General features: G+C 42.6%; 2 protein-coding genes across 9 annotated transcripts; one reads left to right on the top strand and one right to left on the bottom strand.

Moving 5' to 3' along the window:
- Positions 1-1868: 1868 nt before the first annotated feature.
- f9a (coagulation factor IXa) lies at positions 1869-6064 on the top strand. Its single transcript, XM_020108746.2, has 8 exons — positions 1869-1951; positions 2145-2392; positions 2473-2497; positions 2687-2800; positions 3162-3296; positions 3977-4311; positions 4423-4546; positions 5398-6064. Exons 1-8 carry the CDS (start codon positions 1894-1896, stop codon positions 5985-5987), a joined length of 1629 nt encoding a protein of 542 aa, XP_019964305.2. The 5' UTR covers positions 1869-1893; the 3' UTR covers positions 5988-6064.
- A 529-nt stretch (positions 6065-6593) lies between these two features.
- Positions 6594-27719, bottom strand: mcf2a (MCF.2 cell line derived transforming sequence a). Of its 8 annotated transcripts, XR_011243984.1 has the most exons (31): positions 27466-27719; positions 22560-22628; positions 22334-22448; positions 21798-21888; positions 19646-19765; positions 18936-19052; positions 18443-18592; positions 18231-18346; positions 17917-18046; positions 17463-17582; positions 17173-17364; positions 16896-17087; positions 16569-16740; positions 15266-15342; positions 15014-15099; positions 14810-14876; positions 14503-14618; positions 13806-13875; positions 13603-13695; positions 13290-13382; positions 12851-12976; positions 12511-12732; positions 11886-11978; positions 11512-11590; positions 11194-11257; positions 9815-9915; positions 9572-9674; positions 9253-9365; positions 8877-8989; positions 8686-8789; positions 6594-8586 (listed from the first exon to the last, which is right to left on the bottom strand). XR_011243984.1 is itself a non-coding variant. In XM_069531141.1 (30 exons), exons 1-30 carry the CDS (start codon positions 27578-27580, stop codon positions 8546-8548), a joined length of 3357 nt encoding a protein of 1118 aa, XP_069387242.1. In that variant the 5' UTR covers positions 27581-27719; the 3' UTR covers positions 6594-8545. The 8 variants fall into 8 exon arrangements, 6 of the variants coding, with proteins under 6 accessions (XP_069387242.1, XP_069387243.1, XP_069387246.1 ...); XM_069531141.1 differs by lacking the exon at positions 9572-9674; XM_069531142.1 differs by lacking the exon at positions 9572-9674 and having other exon boundaries at positions 17917-18031.
- Between the last annotated feature and the right edge of the window lie 247 nt (positions 27720-27966).

Here is a 27966-nt window from a genome sequence, read left to right as displayed (position 1 = left end):
ACGAGCTGCACATTTACCCTGGCCACTACATCATTGTCTTGGGTATTGATCAACTATATGGAACAATTATGAAAGGGTACGTGAACATAAGATTAAAAAAAACACCAGTTATCTTCTGTTCCAATGATGTGCATGCTGGACATGTCTTTTGACAAACCAATTCAAAACACTCAATGTAAGAAATGCGATATAACTCTTACCTGTCATGAAGAAAAAGAAAATTAAGTAATTTAACTAAACTAATTAACAAATGCAACTTTAATCTTTTCATAAGTCTCAGCTTGAAGATGGAGAGCTTTAAAAGAAACATGTTGCCTAAGCTGTTATTTCACACCTCAATACTAGAGATGAACAACAACCTACAGCCGTGCAGGTTGTTGAGGTATAAAGAATATCTCTAAACGTTTTGCATTCCTTGTTGTGATTTATAGCAGGAAACATGTTTGACTCTTTTACCAGCTCCAGCCCCGGCTCCATACATAACTTAACCAAATGGAAATGTTTAATTAAAGCTTAATGTAAATTTAAAAAAAACATATTACAAAAACAATTTGTTGTAAAACAAAGTAAAGCCTGTAAAGACATTAAGTGACTCATTTAGATAAAAAATTTAAAATGTGTCTGATATTGAGACAGCACACGTTACCTGGATATAATAATGTCCCTTATGTTTTATTTTCTCCAGTTGACTGAATGCAAAACATTCTGAACTTATTCTCATTACGAACTTCCTCTCATGATAGATAATGAGGACACATGATCCCATTAACTGTAGCCTACTGTTTTGCTGTGGTGATGAATGACTGAGGTGTTTGTACGCCATCTAGTGGTGAAAGACCCAAAGTGCTATTCATCCACTGACCTGCAGGAAAAGAGAAGTTGGGTTTTAAGTGAAAGGTTTGACTTGAATTATATGCAAAAGCTGATTCAGGATTATTTCATTAAACATGTATCATCCGACTAATTCAAACCTGGTTCAAATGATCATGATACTGTAGCTGCTCAGATAGATTCATGCAAGATCACAACTGAGGGGGACAACTCTGAATCCACTGCCATGGAAAAAAAACTATTCCAATAATTTGAAGTATTTTCTGATAGTGTGTGGATTCAAAGAAAGGAAAATAAGGAAATATAAAGAAATATCACATTTGTGTAGTTCCTCTGTGCTGAGGTCAATGTGTGAAATATATAATCTCTTTTAGAAATATTTAACTATAACATCATCACACATCAAACGTATTAAAATGTATAAGAGGCAGTCCAGTTTTCATAACTAAATATAAATTATTCATGTATTTATGACTACTTTCCTGTATTCTACCCTTTTATCCAGAATCCAGAATCTTGCCAAATTCTAAAAAAACCATCCGTGTTCCATCCATCCCCCAGTTTCAAGGAAATCTCTTCAGTGGTTTTTGTGTAATCCTGCTGACAATGAAACAAACAAGTGGACAAAGGATAAAACATAACCTCCTCTAATGTCAGTGTAAAGAGTCTCTGGAGCAGAACACTGGACGGTTTAGTAAAGATAAGATATTCAGAATCTCTGCTGAACCTCATGAGTCCTGTGTGAAAACCCGACCTGGACCAGGGGTGAAAGTCAGGACACAAGTTGTTTTCAAAGCTGTTTTGGACGTAAGCTTCTTTCCTGGAACATGAAATCTAGAACCTTCCTCAGTTTGGTTTTACTGTTCCCATATTGTGTAAAGTTGGCAATGTTGGTAACATACAAATAAACATAGTGTCTCTTTTTTCCTGTTAACATTGACACGGTAGCTTTGCCAGATATTTTTTTCCCCAGAATAAACACAACTTATTGTGAGTGTACATGTGCAAACAGAGTTTTGTACTTTGGAGTGTGTGTCTGTGGAGACATCACTGCAGTCAGGAATGGAGCTGGTGTCTCTGCTGTTTTTGTCTCTTCTGGGCTTTCAGCTGGGCTCTGGAGGTATTTTAAGTTTATTTATGATGCTCACAAATCATTTCTCTCGTGCTTCAGGTTTATTTTAGGAGTGCATTCTTACCTGGGGAGTGTTGTTTTTCATATTTATTTGATTGAAGTATAAAGAATATCTTTTTGTATTCCTTCTTGTGAATTACGGGATGAAACATATACTCTTCGACTCTTTTACCGGCTCCAGCCCCTGCTCCGGCCCCGGCCCCGGCCCCGGCCCCGGCCCCGGCCCCGGCCCCGGCCCCGGCCCCGGCTCCGGCCCCTGGCCCGGTGTTTCTCTCAGGTCAGGCAGCCGACGGCGTTCTGCGGCGGAACAAACGTCACAACAGGGGCGTGTTTGAGGAGGTGCTGGAAGGTAACCTGGAGAGAGAGTGTATCGAGGAAGTGTGTGACCTGGAGGAGGCCAGGGAGGTCTTTGAGAATGATCAGACGACAGTAGGTGTTTATTCACTTTTTATTTCAGACTTTTATTTTTACTTTAGATATTTTTACTTATTCTTCTTTCTGTATTTCAGATGGAATTCTGGGCAGGATATATAGGTAAGACTGTGTTTAAACTCTGATTTCTATCAACACAGACAGAACATGACATGAAGTTCTCTTTATTTATCTCATGTGTGTGATTTTTTTCTGTCTAATCAATAAGAAATCAAACTTCTTACTCATTTTAAAATACACCCCTGTATTTAGATGACTGTGTACTGATGTGTTGTGTCTGGACGTCCACAGATGGAAATCAGTGTAAGTCAAGTCCGTGTCTGAACCAAGGCTCGTGCAAAGACCTTCGAGGCTCCTTCACCTGCGAGTGTGTGGAAGGTTTCATCGGCAGGACATGTGAGATCGGTGAGTTATAAATCCTGTGGCTGGATTTAAAAATGTGATCAAAAGAAATTAGATATTTGTGCTACATGATACAAATTCGTTGGGGATGTGAGATCAGATCTGATCGAATGTCAGTCTCAAAGGATAAACATCCTTTTTTCTTCTTTCTAAATTAAATCAAGGGCTTGCATCAAGCTTCAGTTTGGTTTTAGGTTCCAAATTTGGATTTGTCTTTTTTCGAGATTCTATAAACAGCAGCTCAAATAACCTCTGACTCGCCCACACAACAACTCGATTTAGCAGCTTATGTGGTGACAACATGTCATTGTACATTCAAAATTAAAATATGACTTTATTAATTTCTGTACGTTTTTCTCCACAGCTGTAACAAAAAGATGTGACGTGAACAACGGAGACTGTATGCATTTCTGTGAGATGATGGGAACCTTCGGAGCCAAATGTTCCTGTGCCGCAGGATACACGCTGATGGAGGACGGAGTCTTCTGTGAACCACAAGGTAACCGGCAGGCCACTTCAGTCTAATCAGGCTGCACCAAATTTCACACACCTAAAGATATCAGTCCTTAAGATATGCTTGACCTTTTTCATCTAGATCTATAGATTATTTTCAAAGAAAATTGTTTTTTCTTCGGTTGGATCTCGTAATATTAAAGAAAGCCAAAACAAAAATTCCAGGATCCGCCCTTCATCAGGATCTTTGCAGGATTTTAAAATGTTCTCTCTGGGCACATCCTTCCACCAAGTTTTGAGGAAGTCCGTCCTTTAGTTTTGTCGTAATCCTGAAGACGATCAAACAAACTAGAATGGCAGCTCATACCTCCGTCAAGGCCCCAAATTTCCCTTTTATTTCATCAAGCTGCACCAAATTCCACACACTCAAAAGTATTCATCCCTTTGATATGCCTGATCTTTCTCAAAATCCACGAATCATTCTCTGTGAAAATGTTGAAATGTTAAAGAAAGTGAAACGAAACTCCCGGGTCTGCACCAAAATCTAATTGCTTCCTTCAGGGCCTGCTCCACATCCTTCCGCCAAGTTTCATGGAAATACATCCAATCGTTTTTGCATATTCCTGTTGACAACTGGACAAAGGAGAAAGTAACCTCCTTGGGGAAGGTGATGAAGTCTGTGCTTGACTTTAACTGACTCTTAATTCAACCGTTTTTTCTCACCAGTGGACTTCCCGTGTGGCAGAACGTTTCGGACAGCAGTAGTCTCAGCATTCAAGAGGTCTCTGCTCGGCCGTGAGAACACGAGCCGTGAGAATACCACGTCACTGACCCACAACGTTACCACCACGTCCCCTCCTTCATCTCCAGCCAGCACCACAAAGTCTTTTCGAGACACAACTGATTCTGCAGTATACCGAAGCATAAAGAAGCTGCCTCTGTGGGTGTACAGTGAGGCCGAGAGCCCCAGTGAGGCCGAGAGCCCCACTGAGGAGCCGGTTCGCCCTTATAAACGCATTGTAGGTGGCTCATTTGTCACTCCAGGAGACATCCCGTGGCAGGTATCGTATGGAAGCATTAATTCATGTTAGGCTTTGTTCCAGGGAAAAGAAACAGCAGCCGTAATGTGTCCAGATCTGTGTTCACAGCTCTTGTCTTCTTCTTTCATTCAGGTGGCCTTGGTGTTACATCCCAGTGGTGAGATATTCTGTGGAGGCTCCATCCTCAGTGAGAGTTGGGTCGTGACTGCTGCTCACTGCCTGGCAGAGGTGGAAGGCCCCTTCTTTGTCAGAGCTGGTAAGAGTCACTGCTGTGAACTAGTGTCACCTCTGCTGAAGCATAAAGAGACTTTAAATGATCGGCCACTTTTTTTAGATGAGATTAGAGAGATCAAGCAAAATAAAGCAACATGATAACTTCTGTGTTGTGAAGATTTGCTGTGATAATAATATTTGGGACTGTTCTAAACAAGCTATTTTAAGACATTGACTTTTGTATTGGATCCATTTCATAGAATTCTAAAGATCAAATAATTTCCTGACTCATCAAGAAGACTACTGACCAATTAATATGGTGAAAACCACCAAGGTCCCCTTGAATTCATCAGATTGGACCAAATTTCATACCCTCATAATATCAGCGCCCTCAATGTGCCTGGTTCTTTTGTTTCGTCAATTATTCTCTGAGAAGTCAAGGGTCACGTTGAAGAAAGTCCCATCTCACAGTGTTAAAGAAAGTTTAAATTTACATTTATTTATTTAAAATTAAATTGGTTCGTCACCAAACCACATAATTCCACGTTTCACTGAAATCCATCCAGGAGTTGTTGTGTAACCTTAACAAATAACGCCAATGACGACATCACTTCTGGATCTGCCCCTTTATCCAGATCCAAAATGAGATGGATTCTCCCGTCATCATCATTTCATCCGTTCAGTTGTTTTGTGTAATCTTTGCTGGGAAACAAATAAGCAGGGGTGGAATCGGAGGTGGTGTTTACTCAATCATGAGAAAGTTTTTCCGTCAAGAAATAATTTGTACCAATTATTACACGTCTAAGGGGGAAATATTTGTGACATCCACTGCATGTGTAGAATAAATCTACAGAGTGAGTCAGTTATTTTTGTGTCTGACGTCTCTTCCTGCAGGAGAGTACAACATCTACATCAATGACGGCACAGAGCAGGATTATGAAGTGTTGAGGCAGCACATACACCCACGCTACAACACCAGCGTGAGCTTTTACGACCACGACATTGCCCTGCTGTACCTCAAATCCCCCATCACCTTCTCTGCAACAGTGCGGCCCATCTGCATCGGGCCCATGGCTTTCATCGAGGCCCTCGTGAAGAACTCCTCCCCGGCCACAGTCAGCGGCTGGGGCCGAACGCGCTTCCTCGGGGCCACGGCCAACACGCTGCAGAAGGTGGAGGTTCCCTTCGTGTATCGGACAGAGTGTAAGGAAAGCAGCAGCTCCAGGATCACTCCTTTCATGTTCTGTGCAGGATACTACAACGAGGCCAAAGACGCCTGTCAGGGCGACAGCGGAGGTCCTCATGCAAACAGCCTTCATGACACATGGTTCCTGACAGGCATTGTGAGCTGGGGGGAGGAATGTGCAAAGGATGGGAAATATGGAGTGTACACCCGAGTGTCACTTTACTACCGCTGGATGAACTACATCATGGGATTAAATAACCACAGGCTGGCGTTTGATGTGGATGATCCTGACCCATAAATTTCAAAATTATAAATTTAAAAATACAACTGATTTCACAAAAGTGTCAAATAAAATGGTTTTTTTCTTACAGGACATTCAAATATTGAAGTTGCATTAAATTGCATATTGATTTTTGTGTGTCCAACTCATGCATTTTAGTTTTAAATATTCTGAGTAGTGTGTCGTTACAGAGCACAAATAGATATGTAAAAATATACATGTGTAATTTTTATTGACTGAACTTGACTAATAAACTCCACCCTTAAATACAGAAGCAGGATTACAAACTATTTTATATTCTGTATTTAAAAAATCTGATAAAAACAACTTCATGTCTCCTCTACAAAAACAGTGTGCACAGCAAAAACCCAACACTCCCACCTGCTGGTAATCAAGTGTTTTACATGTTGAGGTCAGATAATAGTGAAAGAAAATGTATCTTTGCAAATGTACACTATATATATATGACAAAAAGTCACAAAAAGAGAAAGGTCTGCACAATTTGATCGTATAAATTTGCTTCTATTACAACAAGAAAACATAAATAATAGATTCAATCTAGGTGCATGACAAAGAGTAGCACGCATGATAGAATATTTGAATTATTTCAGTGACTATAGCAAATCAATTATTGCAATAAATAGTTTATTTTTGATTATTTCATACAGAAGTGAAGCTGTACAAAAAGAAGCCAGTTTAGAACAGTGACTGTCTCACGGTACAAACCTGCTCATTGCTCGGTTGCCATGCATTTTTCTTTTTAAAGAAACATTCAGCGACATGTTTAGGCTACTTGGCTCATCAGGATACACAATATTTCAATATTTCAAGCAGGTTTTCTTTTGTTTTCCGAGCTGGAAAAAGAAATGTGCAAAATCTGCAGCATTTTGGATTGAAGTTAAACACAAAAACATCCCATTTTGTCTTATGAGCTAAAAGGCGAAACATAAAAAACTAAGGGGCATGTTTTCGTGCAGTCGAGCAGAGCTACTGTAAATATGTGGAAACCTAATTTCATTCGGGGGCTGCATAGATACTTCACAATATAAGGGAATAACATGACAGCAAAATAAATAAATTAACAACATAGGAAATGTGTAGTGCGAAGCGGCCCCTGCTGCTTTCCACACTCATTTCCATATCAAACACAGCATATCAAAGGCAGGCCTGCGACTGGGGCCTCGATTTGATGTGGTAAATTCATATAAGTCTGCAATCAATATTTAATTAAGCGTTCGACACAGAGGGTATATTTCATGTTGGCTGTATGATCCCTTTTAATGCGGAACCAGAGATTAACAGAGCCGTAATGGTGGGGAGGTAACAATCTGCCTGCTTGATGGAGGGGCACACAGAACATAATCTCTCTTTCTCTCTCTCGTTTCTCCCCTAATCTGACTCCCTCTCCTCGTCTGCAGGCCGTGACTGACAGCCGAGCTCCCAACAGACCCCGAGGAGAGCTGTGCCGTTTGGTGCTCTGCGGCACAGGCCTCACGTTTGTTTACGGGACACACCGAGGAATACTTTGCCATCAATCTTCATCGCGTCCGCCGTGTCTTACATTACGATCACTGACATGTCGGCTGCTGCCTGCATGCAGGGGGTATGTCTCCCCTGCCTCCCTAACACGTCATTCAAGGGTAAACAAAGGAAGTAACAGCAGGAATGAGGGGAATACACAGCACCAGAGGTAAAGCAGCAAGCAAAGAAGACATTCAGGAGACAATAGGTGGCTTTTTTTTGTCTCTATTGTCCTTAATAATAATTAAAGTGCCTGTTTCATGAGGTCAGGTTGAAGCATGAGAAGCATTTGACTTTGCAAACAGTACAAGAGACTCCAAAAGAGCAGGAATAAAAAAAGGCAATATGGCATGGCACATTTTGGCATTTCAACCTCACAGACTGCCTCATGGAATGAAATGTCAGAAAAAGACAGTGACGTAGTTCAATGGAAAAACTAACCACGCAAAAAGATGAAACAATGACGTACAATAAATGTTAAAAATGATATTGTACATCTACAAAAGCCTTTCATAAACGTTTCTGGCAAAATCCTTTGTGCGCCTCCGTCCAGCTCACACTGAGACAACAATGAACACACGCACACTCAGATGCTGGAACCTCAAGTTTTTTAGCTGGAATGAAAAAGGGCTGAAAAATGATTCCAAGTCCACAGTTTGCAAAAGGACCCAGTCCTGCAGCAGCATCTTCACACCCTCACTGTGTGTGTGTTGCAGATTGAGCGCCAGAGGACCAAGAAACTCCTCATCGATCAGAAAAGAGGAAGACCAATCAGGACCTCAGGATCGGCAATTGATTGTCCAAAGGGGGCAAAGTAGTTCCTGTGCTGTCACAATCAGCCGGAAGATTGTCAATCAAAACCTTAGAGAAAATCAGGTCTCTACATTCCCACGTGTTTTTTATTTTTGTAATGACCGAACTGTGCTGAAGAGAGCAGACGGCACCAGGGAGGGAGGAGATAGTGCAACAGTTACGATTCAGGTGTGGCTCCGTCCGTTCCTTCTGCCTGGTCCTCGTCCAAAGGTCACTGAGATTCACATTCTGTGCTTTCTTCTCTACGGGGAGCTGAGCTTTCTCGCCTTCAGGTTCCCGGGGTCTATAAGAAAATACACGTTTTTAAAAAAGAAGTCAGGAAATTTAACAGCTCAATGTTACAGGTTACGTTCATTTAGATAGTCCAGGTGTTTTTCTTTACCCCCGAGTCTGGAGGAGTGTCCTCGGCTACTGTCTCCTACAATCAGCTGCAGGCTGGCGGCTGCTATGAAGCCTTCCTGTCGCCGACTCAGATTTTTCACCAGCCTGCATAGTGAGGACAAAGTTGAAATCAGATAAATACACTTGGAATGTGTCTTTCAGGTTTTGTGTGTTAAAAGGCTGAAAACTCACCAGCGTCCCTTGTTGTTCTCAGAGTGCAGTTGGATGACGTCCCCACACTTGACAGTGACGCTGTCTGGTCCGTTTTGAGGACAGTTGGCCAAAGCCTTGTATCTGCCGGGAGACTACACAGCAAGAAACTGTCAAGCACAAAGTAAGTGAGGATTTATTATCACTAGTACAGAGGCTGTTCTAAACCTGCATGTTTGGAATGTTGTGTTTGCTCGGCCTCATCCTCTGGAACATTGAAAGTTTCTTGTGTCTAATCGCACTAACTTCAACACTGCTAAATTCAACCTCCTCGGGCCATCAACAAACACTAGTGTGAAATCGATGATGATTCTTGAAAGTGGGAAGATTTCATTGTATCTGATGTATTCAGTCTCACCAGTGGCACCAAAACCTCCTCGTCTTTGTCAAACGGGCGGAAAGCGTCCCGACCTCCAGGCCACTCCCCCAGACCCTCGCAGTTGTCTACCGAGTGATGAGCTCCGGGCCAACCTGACACACACACACACACACACACACACACACACACACACACACACACACACACACACACACACACACACACACACACACACACACACACACACACACACACACACGACGTTAACAGGTCCTGATGAACACACTGTACAGAACACCACCACATTACAGGCATCATGTAGATACTTGGTAACTATGGCGACCCCTTCGTCACTTACTGGGAAAATAATAAGAACGTAGAATCAGAAGCTAATCTCAGTAGCTTTCTCCCCCAAATTCCTCCATGTGTGTGGTTCTTCAGGTCAAAGTACACCTGAACTGCTGAGGGGGGGAAAGTCGAATATCTACATCAGCAACAGTGAAAAACAAACGTGATGTGTTTCGATCGTGACGTTATTTTCTGGGATTTAGTTACTAAGTATCTACTTGATTACAGCGTGACTGTGTGTAGTTGTACTCACTCCTGCGGTTGTGCTGGTGTTTAGGGGAGTGAGGCTGGGGGTCTGGACTGCTCCTCCCCGACTCTGTGTCCTCCGAGCTCACTGACGCCCTCTGCTGCTTGCTTGGAGGACAACACAGGACAAATGAATAACACTGTATCACCAAATACTGTAAGTCAGCAGACGCACTCAGGATAGATGTTATCCTCCGTCACACAATCTGGGGACAGCTCTCGCTCTCTGGATCTGATCCACATCTATAAGAGGAATCAGCGTAGCTGGTCCCACATCAGTGCCGAGGAACAACCCTGTCCTGTTGTTTCCCTCACAGCCGAGACCATTCAGGCACCAGCCAGACAGCAGGACAGAACACAGAGCAGCATGAGCAAGCTTCTCTGTAACAGGTGGAAATAAGAACTCAGACTGTTTGCATGTGTCAAACACAAGCAAAGATCTGGTCTCGATTTATCGAGATCAAAATATAGATTTGATTCTTTTATAATTAAAATGCTGTTTCTTGAAGCAAATTCCTCAGAGGTTGATTAGATCTCAAGAAACGAGCCCCATCTTAAGAAGCAGCTGTCATGAGGAAATCAAGAAAATTCATGAAATGAAGCCAAAACTCTTTTCTTGTATTTTGCCCTTTGCATTTCATGCAAAATAGCAAATCTGAGATGCAGAGCTGAGAGTGGCTGTGTTTGATACAGTGTTAGAAATACCATGGCAGAGGTGCTGAGACTCATGGCCTCTCAACATGAACGGGGAGTGTGGGGTCAGTTATGAACCACAATGAGGTTATAAATAAAGGTTGCAGGTGACAAATCATTATGCAAACACAGTAGCTCTGGATTTTTGGTCCCCAAGCTGGGCCAGGTGGGTCATGCCATGGCGAGGCGAGCATGGCAGGGTTTACCACTGAGCTTTAGGGCAGGTCAGTGGCGCTGGGGGCGGTGGCGGGGGCGTGGCCGGGGCCGTTGCCGGGGGCTCCGGGGACGGGAGCTCCGGGAGCGAAGGCACAGAAACACGTCGGCCGACAGCGAGACAAAGTCCAGCCCCGGCAGACAGCCCCTGGGGACCCCTCTGGACGGCCGCATGCCCCTGCAGGTGGGGGATGGGAGGAATGGGGATAGGCAACCAGACAGCTGTGGACAGAGAGGGGCCTGCCCCACGTTCTCACACACCGCCACACCCACACAAAGCCTTCTACCACAGCAACGTGAAATGATATTTTCACAGTCACTCGAGCTGATGATGTAAACTTCAAACTTAAATGTAGATTTTGCTGCTGCAGCTGCACGTGTGTGTTTTCTGTGTCTGTTTCGTTTGTATGTTTGTGCAACTGTAGCCTAAAGTCATGCAATCAGCTCACCACTGTAAACACTGTATGTGTGAACACTGACCTCTCAGAGAGCGGCGGTGACAGCGGCATGTGTTCAACCATTTGTCCTTGTTGATACGCTTCATCTGTGAGGAGAAACAAGGTAATGTCAGGACACATGAACTTAGATTATCTCATTCAAGTGATTCTAATTTGAATATTAACATCAGTTCTAAGCGTGTATGTTCCTTAGTTCATCTTAAGAACTGTATATGGTGAAGAACAAGGTCCACTGGTGAGCTTCAGAGCTTTTGACCACATCTCATGTTGAAAAGCAGTAAAGTAAATGAAGCTTTGTGCTTACACCTCTTCTTTAAATGAATGTTATATTGTCACAGACCTCTGAGCAGCTTCTGTTGGTTGGTTAAGATTCTGCGCAGCTCGTTGAGCCAGGCCATCTTCACTTCCACTGTAGGAGCCTGAGAAACAACAGAGACATGGCAACAGGACAAACTAGAACAAGTCAGTGGATTACAGTGTTCTGTATATATTTCTTTCTATCATAGATCACCCACATGTCATTTCTTCTGTTAAACACCATCAGGATTTTTCCAAAAATCACATTTCAGAGGATGGAACATTCTTTCTGTGTGGAAGATATTTGCTATTTCTGCATAATAACTTGGCAAAAGATCAACTGATGATCGAAACTGTTACTACTGCTACTCGTGCTCAATTATCAGTTATTATCAGGCATTCATTTGCTTTCCTTACCTGAACCACATACACTTCCTCCCTGCCACTGTACCAGATCTCAAACTTTTTCACATCTCCTTTGACGTTCTCTGTGATCCCCACAGCCGTCATCTGCCAAGAGACGTACACAGATTACACACACACCTACACATGCAGGATTAGGACAGGCAGCACAAACAGCAGCTCATACATCAGACTTACATCATGTAACACATCTGTCAGAACACTAACACTCACAGACACACCTCCGCTGTGTGACGGCTTCCTCCCACATCCTCAATAATAAATCAAGAGCAGCAGCTGTTGCTGTCACCAGCCGCTGACTCCAGCATCAACCACTGGTGGCTCAGTCACTTTTCCAATGTTGTGGAAGTGTAAAAAAAAGCTTTCGACTTTAACTTTGTGTTACATCTGTCTCCCTTGGCTGATGTAGTGGTCAGGGTGACTGTTGCAGTGACATCATCACCTGAGAAGGTCTGCGTGTCTTACTAGTGTCTTACATTCCTTCATGCAGGGGGACGTCAGGAAGGAAGCCACCGTCCGTAAGATTTAGATTTTCAGTTCATATGTTCAAGTTTAGTATTCATGGTACACGTATGTTAACCAGTGGACACAAACAACTTCCTCTACGCTGCAGACCAACCTTGAGACAGTGCTTGAAGCTGTAGGACGGCGTCTTGTCAGAGCCATCTCCGTGCTCCTCCCTCCTCTTGCAGAACAGCAGCGCTCTCTCGTACAGGAAGAGGTGTCTCTGCATCGGTTTGAAGCGAGCCAGCTCCTTCATGCGTGTGGGACCTTTCTTATGGCTGATCCACACACTGAAGGAGCCCTGCATCAACACTCGGCCCAGCTCACAAATGTCACCCTGCGTATAAACGAAGGAGATAGTTGTGTGAAAGACTTCCCCGTGAATATATTCGATTTAAAAAAATTGTTATAACACATTAATCACAGGTTTATCATTAAATGGAAATGTGATTCACCTCATATCCTGTGATGGCTATCTGATGCATGGAGTCATTGACTGATTTGAGCAGGTCCAGCATAGCTGTTAGCGCCCCCTGCAGTTCAGAAGTCCCCTCACAGTCTGTACTGTATTTTAGCAGCTCCTAAGAGCACACACACAGAATAAACAGCCAGGTTGGAAAATACACACACACACACACACACATTCAAACATTCATGCAAAACCTTGAGTACTCTAGAGGCATGAACTAATAATAAGGCTGTCTGATGAACATTTTAATCGTACAGAGCGGCCCGTCAGAAGAATGAATAATTATACTGACTCACGTCAAAGCTTTAGACCCATTGCCAGTGACAAAATATCAAGAAATATGAACTAAACATTTGAGGCCAAGTATAAAACAACCTCCACTATACCACATCCACTCTGTGTGATACACCTGCTGTGTGTCTCACCTTGAGCAGCAGCTGGTATTTGGTGAGACGTTGGACCGGCTTCAGCAGGTACGAATCCAGGCCCAGTTTGTGCTCCAGCTTTTTTTGACATTCCTTCAGAGGAAAAATAAATTTTATTATTTTTCTTTAAGATTGCAAGATAAAGCTTTTTTAACATGTTTACTTATTTCCTATGGAGAAATGCACAGATTTCAAAACTGTAGTAGTACAAAGAAATATTTAATATTTACAGTACTTGAACATATACTGTATATATTGACAACAAGCAAATCTAAAAAGTTTAATTGCTGCTGGGAATCATGGTAAAACTGACCTGAAAGAAGGCACAGTCAGAGAACTGTCTCCACAGCGCATCTGAGCGTGGCTTATTCTGACAGTAGCACTCATACATTTCAAAACTCTCTTTCTGGAAGAGACAGAGAAGATTCTCGATTCGTTTGAAAATTATCAATCAACAATATGATCAAAATTTTAAGAAGGTCACAACATGGTCATATAAAATATTTCTCATCTCACCCGCTTCAGAAAACAAGCTCCCACGCCTTCAGGAGCCTCCAGGCATCCTTCCAGGTCCTGAAGGAAGACCCTGGATTCACAGAAAGGTCAAAGGTCGCACATCACGGTCAGTATAGTGGTGAATGCAGTTTGTTGTGTTTCACTACAGAACCCACTGTGAATATATAACGTAACTAGAGTAATGACAGAAGTGAAGAAAACTCAAGAAAGCTGGAGATTTTCGATTGTGTATTAAATGAATGAATCACTCGTTTCTCACATTGTAATATTACTTTAACTGTTTCTTTTTATTTGAATCATTTATTTTACTAATTACTAATGTCTCATTAAATGCTATTTTCTATTGTCTTACGTTGCTTTTACCATTTGTCATGATGCTTTATTTGTCTTTTGTTTAGCTTTTCTTATCTCATCTTGTGCAATTTTCTTTTCTTTATAAACAAACTTATCTTGCCTAGCTGTATTAGGTTAAGTATTGATGCTAACTTTATTATTCCAATTTTCAAGCACAATATCAGCTTTGAGTCTTCCTTTGAAATGATTCTGTTAATTTACTCTTTTTCTCACATGACAGATAAAACTCTGTGTCTCTTTCTGTGTGATGCGTGTGGTGATCAATGTGTGTTATCAGACATGCTCCTCTTTGTATGTTCAAATAGTTTTACAGTACGTTTGATACGTGTCATTAATCACTTGCCTGCTGTGAAAATTGTAGATCTCGGGCATGTTTCCAAACAGGATGTCTCGCTTGCTGCGCAGAATCGGGGGCAGAAGCACTGACAGAACTGGGTTCTCCATCTGAGCCCTGTAACCCTGCATTATTTAATCACAGCAACACATTAAAGGAAGTGTAATGTTTACGTATATATAAAAAATATGTATCATCAGGAATAATTTAACATAAAAACATCAGTGTAGACCATACAGACGACATGCAAGCAGCAGGGTTTACAATATTTATATTTGTGGGACATGCTTAAAAGAAAAAAAGTGTGTTTTCTCACCAGCAGCACTGACAGCAGCTCTTCAGCATAGATCCTCTCAGTCTCTATGAGTTCCCTCATCACATGTCTGTGTCACAAACACACAGGAGTAGACAGAGAGAGAAGCCAGAGGGCATCGTTAGCTCTGAACAAAGAGAATCACAAAGTCAACAACATCAAGAGCAGCGCTGAGGACAAACAGATGGACTGACGCCTCGTCCTCACCGCTTCAAGAGATCGGGGCTGTCCTCTCCCTCCAGGCTGTACGACACGCAGCCCCGGCTCTCCTGGTAGTCGTGGATCACCTCGATCTGAACACACCACATGAGGACAACACTGATGCTTCCATTTTTAATTCAGAAGTAAAATATAGTATTATATTGAAAAAAGAAAATGATTATTCAATGAAGTTGTGATAAAGGAAGATAATATATTGATAAACAATAATTAATACTTAATTCTTTTGTTTTTCCTTACTTTTCTAGGGTTGGGGCTCTTTCGGGAAGCTCTCTTCCCAGGCAAAGAGAGGTCGAATGTGAACTTCAAACCATCACCTGTGTGAAGCAGATCACAAGCAGCAGCAGCAGCTCATCAAAGAGGATCATTCACATGCACCGTATATTCCCATATGCTCTGATGAGGAGGACATAGTTCATTTGAGCGTCCATATTAAATCAAATGCAATTATTTTTTTATGACCATGTGCACAGAGTGAGCACAAAGGGATTTGCTTGCCCTGCCGATGACCCTTCCTTTTTAATTCTATAATAATAAAAAAAAACATAAATCGCTGATGATGAACATGTGAGCTAATCAATGATAACAGGCTGCTTCCTTTAACGGTTCAGTGCGTACACATCTACACACGTTCATTCTCCTTTTGATCCTATAGAAGCTGAATCCTTACATGATAGTCCAACTAAGTGTCGTGCCACATTATAGTCATACATGTATGTGCGTGCACGTGCCGCGTGTGTGCTTGTACCAGATCAAATCAATCAAAGATAACAACTGTTTCCTTCACCTCGTCACTTAAATAGCTGCTGCTCGGAGCGTCATCACCTCCCTCTGATTGTTATGACTCTCATTAGTTTTGCTTCCTAAAGTGGAGAACAAAGCCTTAAAGACATGAATGGACGTAGAAAGAAATCCTGTTTATCCTTTTACACTGACCTGATAGAGACGTGTTCAGTCACATGACAGATTCAAATACAATCTCACCAGATACAACACATACAGTATTAATGAGGTACTAGTGTATACGGCCAGCTTTGTGCACCTTCCCATGAGACGCAGAGGAACATGAAAGGCTCTTTAATGTATATGAACCACATATGGTTCTATAGCAGCTATCTGGACTAATAGAGCAGTCACATTTTTCCCAGTGGACTGATTATACCATCTACCCTTGTTCCAGCTTGTTTGTAAAGGTGGACTGCTAACCCCAGAGCCCGTTCAGGAACACCTTGGGCCTGCTCAGTGGGACCCTGTGATGTGTTAATTCAAGCACTGTGTCTAAAGGAAAGATGCAAGAGGGAGAGGGATAGGTGCCAGGCCCTACGGGGGTGGGATGAGACCCCATACTGGGCCTGGGAAACAGGGGTGGGTGGGTATAGGGAGTTAGTTCATTTGTGAAAAGTAATGTGCTGAAAACTGTAGCTCACAAAACGCTGCCAAATCACGAGTAAGATAAGTGTGCATGAGCGAAATGACAAAATCTGTGTGTGTGTGTGTGTGTGTGTGTGTGTGCGTGTGTGTGTGTGTGTGTGTGTGTGTGTACCATGCTTGGGGGAGAAGAGTGGGGACTTGGAGCGTGGTGGGTTTTCAGGCCTGGGTGTGACCAGTTGGACCGGTCGGACGTGTTTATCAGCCAGCTTCCTCAGACAAGCCTGTCGGTTCTGGATCATCTGCTGCAGCGCTGCATGCTTCTCAAATGTTTTCCCAATCTGGGCCTAACAGAGAGGCCGAAGGGGGGAGGGGAGGAAGAAAGGATGAAGAGGTTCACTGAAATGTGATAAATAAAATAAAATATCTTTCTGACAGCAGCTGCACTGTATACTTGACGCTTTTAGTTCTATTAACGTCAAGCCTCGTGTGGGGATCTAACCTGCAGATGAGGTGTGATGACAGACTCATATTCAATGGCCACGATGTCAGGTCCTGAGCTGAGAATAGACGGCGCCCTCTCCAGTAACTTCTCAATGTCCCTTAAAGCAGCTTGAGCCCCCTCCTTAGACTGGAAGTTTTCTACCAGCTGATTGGCCAGCAGGTACGCTCCATCATCACACCAGATTTGGGCCTGAGGGTGGAGAGCAGACGTGCATCAGTGCACAGTGAAATGTGAATGCGTGTCCTGATATGTGTGTAAAGAGACGTCTCAGTACCTGATCCAGACAGAGCAGCAGCTGGTGTGTGTGCAGGAGGTGAGAGTGTTTGGTCTTCAGAGCAGCGTTCAGTGTGTCACAGTGGTGGCGAAGCTCGTTGCAGCGCTGCATAATGAGAGCCACGGCGAAGTGGTGACTGGCTGAAAGCTGGTGTCCGTGAAGGATGATGATCTGAGCTCGAGCCACCACCTCCTGGCACAGCCGACAAAGGACGGAGACGAGTTAACTCAAATTGTTTAATATAAGTGACATTATTTACACGTTTGCAGCCTGATTGAGAAAACACTGACCTGTGCATTAGACTCCAGATTGTCCAGCCTTTTGAGAGCCTGTTCTGCCTGAGCCGGAGTGTCTACAGAGACAGACAGCTCCCTCTCCTCAGCCGTCAGATGCTCCAGACACATCTCCATCTGAACAGGAAACACACAAACACCATCACATACACATGGAGTCAAAAGAAAAACAGGCTGAAGTCGACCTGGTGACTCGAAGAACAAAAGTTCACTCCAAGCATTGAGTCTTAATGTGAGAGATCGGATCTCAATTCTTGTCTTATTATGGAAATATAACAAGTGGATCATTTCTGTGCCAGTCTGACCACGATGGAGGCAACCCACATTAATATTTGTGTGTTAAACAAGGAAATGTTTCTCATGGTGGCTGAAATGATCCTTAGGGGAGGATAGGGGCAGGTGCATGCAGACACAAACAAACATATGAAACATGTCAATGTGAAATCCTCACCTCCTGGAAGCTCTGCTCATATTTCAGCAGCTGCAGGTACTGGTGCAGTTTCAGATGATGCTTCTCAAAGAAGCCGTCAAACGCCGACTCCATGTCTCTGAGCTGAGCCAGAAGCCTACAAAGAACGGGACTTTGCCATAGCCATGTGTAAAGTAATCAGTTACATATTTACACATCAACTATGAGAATATAAAGCTAAATAATTTTCTTTTTTCAAGACAATTGTTTAGATTGTTTTTTTGCTATTTGTCTTAAAAATACACTTATGAACTTATGAAATAGAAGAAAGACAAAGGCTCTCGAAGGTGTTTTACCTCTGTACTGTCTCCCAGTCCAGCTTCACATCCCACTGAGAGTCATCGTCCCTCCCAGACGCCTCCAGGCTGAAGAGAAGATGACGACCTTCCTTTGACACTGACCTGATTGCGTCCTGTCAAAAAGACAAGAGATAAAATATATTATAAATGAGCTGTGTTCGAAATAGTGCTTAATAAAATATCATTGTGGTCACTTTAACATCTCATACCTTGAGTTTCCTGTACTTGTCAGTTTGAGACTCCAGAAGACACTCGATGGCCTTCCCCTTGTCTGGCAGTTCCGTCTCTGCCAGCTCCGTCCCAAAGCCCTGCAGCATCTGAGCAATGTCTTTGACTGTCACAGCAAAACTTTCAATAGCCTGGAGTGGAAGCAAAAAACACAGAAACACCACAGATGTGTTATATTTCAGGTGAAAGGAGGTGAACAAGCTATGTCTTTAACATACAGAGATTTGTGGATTTCTGATGACGAGGTGGATCAGTGTCCAGGGAGAGAACAAAAACACAATGCAACATTTATGAGTCACAATCCTATTCCCACAATTCCCTGCAGCAGCTTTATCAGCTGGATAAAAAAAAGCACAGTAGCTCAGTCGTATGTGAGCATCAGAAAACAAAAGAAAGACACAGACGGAGGATGACAGTAAGAAGCACTTTGATGTTTGGTCTCGGTGTGTTTCAGGACAGATCTGCAGCGTTTACCGTTCGTAAAACAATCCAGTCACTGTGACAATAATCCAAAGTGCCTCCAAACTCTGACGTCAGCTGGTTCTCACTGATGTAGCGCAGCAGGTCTGTCACAGAGCTCAGCATCACCACCTGGAGGTGCAGAGAACAACCAAGAATTAAAAAAGTAGGTGTCTTTAATACACTGGAGGAAATATGACCTGCTCATTAAAAGACATATTAACACATTAGCTTATATAAAGTTGATTGTTTCATTCATTTGCATATTTCTGTAAATGTGGCAGATGTGATTTTTAACTGCAGCTCTTTGGAAAGATGTTCTTATTTTACAACACAGGACAACATGGTGAATATCCCTTGTACATTTGAAGGTCTTCCTCTGAGATGTGAGCAGCCTCCAGCGGATCACCACCGGGGGATCAGGGTTAAATGTTACATAAAAAAATGATCACGAAAATCATGTGTCTCTTAAAAATATCTGGAAAAAAAGTCTGAGTTTCACTTTTTTGATGATAGAAGTAGTACGATCAATACAAATATTGGCTCCTTATCTGATGTACACCTGCAAACTTTTTTATCATTGTTTTAATAGTTTATTTATTTATACACTTAAATCTACATGTGTTCTTGGCTGCATCCACCACAGGACACTTCACTCATGGAGATCAGGGTCATGATGCAGCTTGTTGTGATGTGGGACATGTTTGGTGACTGAGCTGCCTTACTGGCATTTTGAGCATGAAGTCCTCTTGGCTGAAGCGGAAGCCGATGTCAGTCACAGTGCGGTGGAAGAAGCTGGTGGGTCGGAGCACCAAGACCAGGTGGAGGTTCCCGGGAAAAGACGCCTGGAGGAGGGAGAAGATGCTCACTGTCATATTAATGATGGAGGAGGAATGAAGCAGAAACTTTGGATTTAAGCTCACTGGTGTGCTCACAACACATATTTTCTAACATGTGCACCTTTAAAAAGTAGCACAACACAGGAGGAAGTGAGAGCACTGAATGGTTTAAGGCCAGAATACATTTCTGATCAGATCATCTGGAACAGGCCTGTCCTCTGTCCCCAGAGACAAAACTACCTCTATCTCTGACATGAGGGACGTGAGGTCTCAGCTCCTGTCACTCTGAAGATCAGACTAATGGATCCAAGGTTCAGTCTTTACAACATTCACACGCGTCATAAGCTGCATTAAGTCTTCAGGTGGTTTGAGGTCATGATTGTGCAGAAATTTCTGTTCAGCTTTTGCTTCATAGTCAAGACACACAGGTTCCATTGCAACGGCAAAAATGTGGTTTACCTGCATCTGTAAATGAGTGGTGATATGCACACAATAGAAGACAATGATTTTGATCAATAAAGTAAGAAGACCTACATTTCATTTGATTTATTTTAAGCTCACTTGCGTCACACAGGTAGAGTAAATAGAAAAAGGCTCTGGATCAATGCTCACACCTCAGAACCTGCAGCAGATCATAATCCACCACTGCTCCTGGAAACAACTGTCTATTTGCACGTGACGCGACTTTTGACATTGATTCGTCCTGACTCCGCCGCAGAGGTCGACTCATCAGACTGCTGGGCGTCAGGATGTAAACACGCATTAAAATACCACGCATCGGGTCTCACGCACAGCGGATTGCATGACTCAGCAGCGGTGCACCGCAGTGCATCAGTCGGACAGCAGCAGCAGACTCTGCCGCATTCACCCTGAGCCCGCCCCCCCCAAAAAACTTCAGCCTAAACTCTTCACCCGGAGGATTCATTCAAACCCATCGGCGGATCGTTACCGGGCTCCTCCGGATCCTCGGCACTCCGCGCCGGTAGAAGCAATCGGCCATGGTGTTGGAAGTCATCCCGGTGAAGTGTTCAGCTGGCCCGCTGGATGTATCGGTGCCTGCGGCTGGAAGGTGTGCAGCTCCGCGGCTGCCGGAGCTCAGCCGCAGCTCTGCCGCTGCTGCCTCTCAGACTGAGGGTGGCAGCGCTCACTGCAATGTTTCCCTCCCTCCCTCCTGACCTGCCTCCTCTTCCTCCTCTTCATCCTCAGCTTCCCGCGTCATCACTCAGTTTTTGCTTACTCATTCATTTGCAGCAATAAGCAATGAGACGTTCAAGAACATGCACAGGATTGAGGCAGCTCTTTAAACTGCATCATGTGGCAGAATCCTATTCATCAGGCTGAAACCACTCATGTATGTTTGCAAGGTAAAGGATTGATTTAGTGTCTGAGTCCTGCTCAGGGTTCAGCTCCAGGGACTTAATCAAACATCCAGCACGGTCACAGCTCACAGCAGTGATGGTGGCTCATGGTCAGAGATCTCAGACTGTGAATCCCATCGTGACCATGATGGTGGATAACAGGTCATGAATCATGATGGTGTGTCGTAGATTGTGGATTGTAATTGTGATGATGGATTCTGATGGTAGAACGTAGGTTGGGAATTTTAGATGGTGGATTGTGATCGTGGATCTAGATTTTTTAGATTATCATTACAATTGTCATCACTGTTCCCTCCTTCTCTGTTTTCTGACTTTTTTTGACTTTATCATGAATAGTGTTATTTTGTTGATGCGCTCTGCGACATGTGACATCTATGGTACCTATGTCCATCCTGGAAGACAGATCTCTCAATTGAGACTCTCAGGTTCCTACGCTACATCTTTTTCCCTGTTAAAAGTTTATTTATGTAGTTTTACCTCACTGTGGTCGAGGGTTAAGAGCAGAGGATGTATCACCTATATGAGGCAAATTGTGATTTGGGCTGTAAAATTAAAATTTGACTGATTGGTTGAAACAGTGATGGATATTTTCCTTGTACATGATGTCTAAACTGTATTTCTATTAAATACAAATCCCCTAGATGAAAAATAAAACTCACAGCTATCCTGGCGAGTGCAGTTTTGATCGAGGCCCATGTGTCCAGTCTTCTGTCTAAAATGATGATAAATTTCACTCCAGGTTGTCTCGTTCTGCAAGAGAAATGAGGCAGTTGTGTGAAAATGTGATGTTATTCATTGCACCCATTAAGAATATGGTGATTTAAAGCTGGAAGGCAGGAAAATGAGAATTTGCGAGGATTTGCGAGGATTTGCGAGTTAAGAGCAGGTCGAGTGGTAAAATCATGTCTAAAGCTTTAAATTTATATCATTTCAAGGAGTTTTACAACTACATACACCTGTTATTTAAAACTAATTTATCATTCCAAGTAAAAAAAAACAAGGTTTGATATGATTTAATATATTTCACTATATTTTTCCCAATCTCTGAGGCGAGTGAGGTGTGGACGCAGAGGACGTCAGGAGGACATTTGACCGTCAACTGGAGCAGCGGAGGCCAGCTGTGCTTAGAATACAGGCGTTTGGTGCACTGCAGAGAGGGAGAGGCTCAGACAGGAATAAATGAAGCAGGACACACCGAGGGATGAGAGTGAGGTACGTAAACACTTTGGTTAAAGCTTCCTCTGGAATGTCACTGAAAGCTGAGTATTCAGGGAGGGTGATGATGACACTGGAATCTTCCCCACGACCCCCTGGAAATAGAACAAAAGAAATTACTTGTTTTTTATGAAACAAGATTATGTCTAAAGAAAATGTAATAAAGTGAAAAATCGTTTTAAAAGAAATAGACAAAAAGGCCTTACCTGACAGGTAAGCCACCTGTTTCTCTATGTAGCCTCCCACCTCCCTCATGCTCACGGGGACAGTAACCTCTGGAATAAACCAAACATTTCAATAAAAGGATCTGTGGGTGGGAAATGATGTATAAACATAGATGCTTTTTAATTTTCATAAATTTCTCAGGGATTAATTCATGGATCTTGATCGTTGGTGCAGCGAGTCATTCTAGTTGATTCTTGTTGATTTAGCACTAAAATCACACTCTTCTTTCTCTTCTTGGTTATTTCATTCACCTTTTGGTGATTTACTTTAATACATTTCTTCATTGGTTGCAGCCTGTAACACCTGCACTTTAATCCTGTTTAATGGTCTAAATGTCGTTTCCACCACAGCCACAACAGTGAATCATTTTTCACTGAAGATTTGACATGTGACACAAGTAAATTTAAAAACAACACCTCTCACAAAATATCATCCATCAACCTGTATCCCAAATTTAAAAAAAACACAGCTGAAATCTCACCAATCTAAATCTATTAAACTTACTGTCATAATATTACTGCGTGTACTTCTATGATCATAACAATGACATCATTCATATATATATCGTCTGTATTGATGTTGGTGTAGTGTTTACTGGCAGATGTTCCACATCTCCTGCACGGTGCCATTAGTGTTTGAGAAGCCAATAAATGCATGTAAGTGTCTTATGGAGCTGTCAGTGAAGTTCTAAAGAGGCTTACATCCGACCTCTGCTGAACCGTTCAGTCACATGAGGCTGCAGACACACTGACTTCTGCATCATCCTGAGACTGTTTACATGTGCTCACGTTACATTTACAGTAAATTCAAGGGGCTAGATGGGCATGTGGATATTACATAATGGGGATAATGTCTCTTTAACACAAGCTCACAAAACAGGACACGGTAATAGTTGACACAGCAGAAACAGAGACTGTTGAGGCACAAACGTGTTAAAACCACACTAAACTAAATGTTTCGGTCCCCGTTGAGTTGTTTGTGCAACAGATTAACGGGGAAATAAATTTGCTCACACTTCATCGTTGCCTCATCTATAATGGATACGACATTAAATATGAATTGGAGCAGAGAGAAAAAAATGACAGAACGCAAAAGAAAGAGAGGAAGAGCAAAGGAGGTGTTATTTTCCATGAGTCCACTGCAGTAATAGTGTCGCTCAGGTTGACAGAATGAGCTCTGCTGGTACCTGCTAAATATTTGATCTGCTTCTGTAACAGAGAGGAGCTGAGCCAAGCCCGGGCCACTGAGGGACCTATGGCTGCATGGGCTGTGCACACACAGGTGGAGGGTTGAGTTACCATCACACCGGAGGAGTTATATAACCGATTGTACCCTGAGCCGCAACAGCCTCAGAAACGTGACACAAGATGTGTTAATGCACATTTTCCATTATACTGTTGGAAAGTTATTTATATAAAACATCGCAGGATTCTTCTGAAACTCATGTTGTAAGAAAAAGCAAACGCAAGCACAAGGCTACAGTCTAAATATGCAATTTATTTACATATTTTTTCAGGGCAAATTATCTTAAAATCTAACATGACATAAAATATTATACAATTTTTGAAGATGAATTCCATCCGCTGTGCCCAATCAGCAACATATCCCATTATCAAATGTATCTGAGGACACTCCCATGTTAAGTTCTAAATATACTTCATGAATCATGTCTTTTATCTGACAATTTGTGACTAAAAGAAAGCACAGAACCCTGAGCTCATTTCTGAATCTCTGTTCTGTACAAGTAAAGTCAAACTATGGTCAATTCAAACAGACATTCTTTTAACAGTTAGATTAACAGGTAGATTAATGTCTATCACAAATCACAGTGTGTTTTTTTAATCAGCGTCTTCGCCTCCTGACTTTTCCCTGTGACCTGCAGGATGGCGTGCACAGGTGAAAGTCAAATAACCACTGTTTGCTCTCCCGTTCTTATATCTACAGAGAAAGAGCAATGTTTGCCAGCGTCGATGGAAACTGAGATTCGCTGCCGGTCAAACAGACTCATACAAATCCTTTCAATCTACATGAGCTCAAGGTAGGGGAGCTTATCTGTGTTGTCCAAACACTGATTTCATCACAGCTCCTACAAAGAGCATTAACTCCCTGAACTTTTACATGTTTTATACTTTTACAACACTGAGATAGGGTTTTTTATTACGCTCCATTTTAATAGCTTCATGTCAAAGGGAAATTTGTATTCAGGGGCATCTCGAGGGGGGGGTTGGGAAATATTAAACTCTGTCTGCTTTCTGTGTAGAAATGAGCTATTTTTTAAAGGGAATTAAATTATATATTGTTTTACAGGCTTGCCAATTGATAGTTAACCAACAAATCATTTAGTAAAATCTTATTGAACGGTACAGAGCAACAGCAGTGACAGTAGAGAGTGCACGTACCCAGCCTGGATGCTACATTCAGTCTGATTTGGTAGAGACTCAAAAAGCGGACACATGTAATCCCTGCCAGAGCAAGAAATCCGCTCTTACACATACAAACATGTTCATGGTACACACAGGTCTGGCCTCAGACTGCTTTTAGGTCACAGGATATTTTGCTAAACAAAGCTTTCAGAGCTAAGGGGATTAGACTGGTGGGAGGATGCATCCTGATAGGGTAGAAGGAAATTGCAAATGTTTCTAGCTGAATATGTGGAGACTAGAGCTCGGTGGTAAAACCTGGAACAATAGCAACGCAAGGTTTGACTCTGTAAGCCCCAGCAAGGTAATGTTCAGACCTTTATACTGTTTGGTCTGATGTTTATCTTTGGCTATAGGAGACATTTGTTAGACTCATTTATTTGATAAGGTAGTTTTTAAAGTGACATATTGTGTTGTGGAATGAGTAATATCCATCATATCAAACTATCGAGAAAGGAATTTTAAATGTGCCTCTTTCTAATAAAATTGTAGGGGTAAACAACAGTGGCCGAGACAGCTCAACGCACAGCAAATTCAGAAAACAAATGCAAATAGTGATGAACCTGGCTGTAGTGCAATGCTTTGTGAAGTTATTGAAGTCTACTACTCGTCAGTGGTGATGGAACTTGAACTACAAAGCATGAAGCATTGAACTAGGGCCTGGTTCATCATCTTTTTGGGTCCACCGGCAACATTTCCGTTGTTGTTTTCGCAAATTGCAGCAAGTTTCTGTATTTGCCTGTGTTTTTTCTATTTGCATGTGTTTTTTTTCTTTGCAGTGCGTTGAGCTCTCTCAGCACCTTAGTTCACACTGTTTACAGGTTAAAATGTTTATATTTTTTCATGTGAAGTTGCAGTTTAAAGCAGTTCAAGTGTCAGTTGAACCTGAAACACTGACAGGGTTTTAAGGGTTGTGTGACATTTCGGTATTGAAAAGAAGTCAGTAAATAAGTAATTGCATCAGCAGGGAAAGAAGTTAAACTCTCAGTCGAGGTGTAAAAGACAAAAAGTTGAGCCGTCATTCTAAAAGTAAGTAAGCAATGGAAGAAGTAAAATGTTCAGTTAAAGATGAACTTTCAGAAATGAAGTTTGTGTCCTGCTAATAACTGAAGTGTAAGTTTAATACGTAAGAGCTGAAAGTGTCTGTTGATGAGGACTGACGTCTGTGGACAGTTGGAGCTGCAGTAAAAGGAGGAACATTCTGTCTTTACTGCTCGATTGACTGTAATTGATGAGAGATCATGATTCCTGTGGTTTTCTGTCCCATGATCTTATCAGACTGTGTGCTATTTACTATTGTACCATATAAATGTAAAAAACTAAACAATGCATGGTTACACAAACCAAACTGCAGAGGAGGTAAACCATGGGGGTAATTTAATATGATGTTGGGACTGATACAGGGAACAAGCTGAGCTATGTAAGTGATAGGATGTATCAGCTCGGGGAGTTAATGATGAATCTGTGGCTACTGGTTCATACACCGGCAGGTTCTTCACCGCTGTATCCTCTGTAAGAAGATCAGGACAAACCCAGAGACCAACGTTCACATTTCACTCTGAGGAAAAAAACTTGACCCTGTATTAATAGAACGTTAGTGCGGCTCCGCGCCCCGGCTCAGGTACAGTGAACCCACAGGAGACATTAAGAGGCTGAGAGCCATAAATTAAACAATGCCATGACGCTGCTAAGATCCCAGATTAATCACATTAACCCTCTGGAGGAGGCTGCGGAGTGCCGTCACTCACATCAGGAGCTATTTCTGCTCATCATCTTACCTTCACTCTCCAATTTCTACTGCTGTTTGCCAGACAGGCCTTCAGAGGGATGACTGTCAAATGATGATAGGAAATTTGTTTTTGATGCTTTTCATAAATGTGCGTGAAATAAGTAGTGTATTAAAAAAGGATATGGCCCAATCTCAATTTTCTGTATTAAATTCTGTTGCTATTTTCAGTTAAAAAAAAGGTTGACAGATTATTTAGCTTGTATTTCAATACATGACACAACAACATTCTCTAAATAGCAGAAGTTGCATCATGTTCTTTCTGAACATCCTGTGTTGACATAAACAAAGCATTTTCCTCCATCACAGTCTCGTACTAATCTACAACCCACAGTCTACAAATAACATATCAAATCATTACTATGGATAAATATCTATCCATCTGCCATGGCTTAAAATAGCTGACATAATCCCTGCAAAGGCCCACACAGTTGTAGCAAAGATGCTGGAACAGGCATCAAACACACTGACAAAGCAAAGATATAGTGTGCAGCACTCCGGTTACCTCATGTAATGGTTCTGTGAATCAAACTAAATGGACCTCTGCCACAGAACGTTTCAGTCTGCTGCACTGTGCAGTGGAGCAAGGTGAAATGTCGTAGTAGAAACTAGTGTCAGAGCACATAAAGGATTATATGCTAAAAACCTGAATGGAAACTCAGAGGTATCATGTGTACTCACGCTGCAGAGTACTCTCAAGCTGGGAGCCAGCCTGCAGGAGGCAGCGGTAGCTCTCCATCTCCTCCTTGGACTTTTTCTCCGGCTCTCTCTCCTCCTGCAGTGAGGCTGGGCCCATTCCCCCTCGACCGAATCAGGATCAAGCTGGGAGAATGGACTCTGTTGTGGGAGGTATTGACAGTGGTTCAGGCCTCATATCCTTATCAGAGCCCTCTAGTCTTCCATAGTGTCCGCATGTAAAGGCCGAGAGCCGCAGCAGGGAAAGTTAGGTCCTCTTGCCTCCGCAGGTCCCAAGATCCAGATGGGACAGTTCCCTGAGGCTGCTGCTGGATCCTCCTGACCTTGAGCTGCATAGAGAGTCTCTCACAGCTACATCACAAGACCTGGCCACAGAAGCAGAAAACAGAGGTTTGCTATCCTGTTGTGTCCCAGACACTGGCTGAGATGTGCTTTTCCCCCTCATGCACACTAGTGCCGACAGACTGTCCTGCTCTCAGCAGCAGT

This window comes from Paralichthys olivaceus, chromosome 9 (genome assembly GCF_024713975.1).
Source record: "Paralichthys olivaceus isolate ysfri-2021 chromosome 9, ASM2471397v2, whole genome shotgun sequence".
In the NCBI taxonomy this organism is placed as follows: domain Eukaryota; kingdom Metazoa; phylum Chordata; class Actinopteri; order Pleuronectiformes; family Paralichthyidae; genus Paralichthys; species Paralichthys olivaceus.
Note: the sequence above shows the minus strand (reverse complement) of the source record. Positions and strands in the feature narration are given on the sequence as shown.

Bases quoted from the DNA above. Each gene is read 5' to 3' on its own strand.
- f9a (XM_020108746.2), top strand. From the start codon at position 1,894: ATGGAGCTGGTGTCTCTGCTGTTTTTGTCTCTTCTGGGCTTTCAGCTG. The intron at 2,393-2,472 runs GTAGGTGTTTAT...TCTGTATTTCAG, and splicing joins TTGAGAATGATCAGACGACA to ATGGAATTCTGGGCAGGATA. The intron at 2,801-3,161 runs GTGAGTTATAAA...TTTTCTCCACAG, and splicing joins CGGCAGGACATGTGAGATCG to CTGTAACAAAAAGATGTGAC.
- mcf2a (XM_069531141.1), bottom strand. From the start codon at position 27,580: ATGGGCCCAGCCTCACTGCAGGAGGAGAGAGAGCCGGAGAAAAAGTCC. The intron at 15,100-15,265 runs GTAAGGAAAAAC...TGGTGTGTTCAG, and splicing joins AGAGCCCCAACCCTAGAAAA to ATCGAGGTGATCCACGACTA. The intron at 14,619-14,809 runs GTGAGAAAACAC...TAAATAATGCAG, and splicing joins AGCTGCTGTCAGTGCTGCTG to GGTTACAGGGCTCAGATGGA.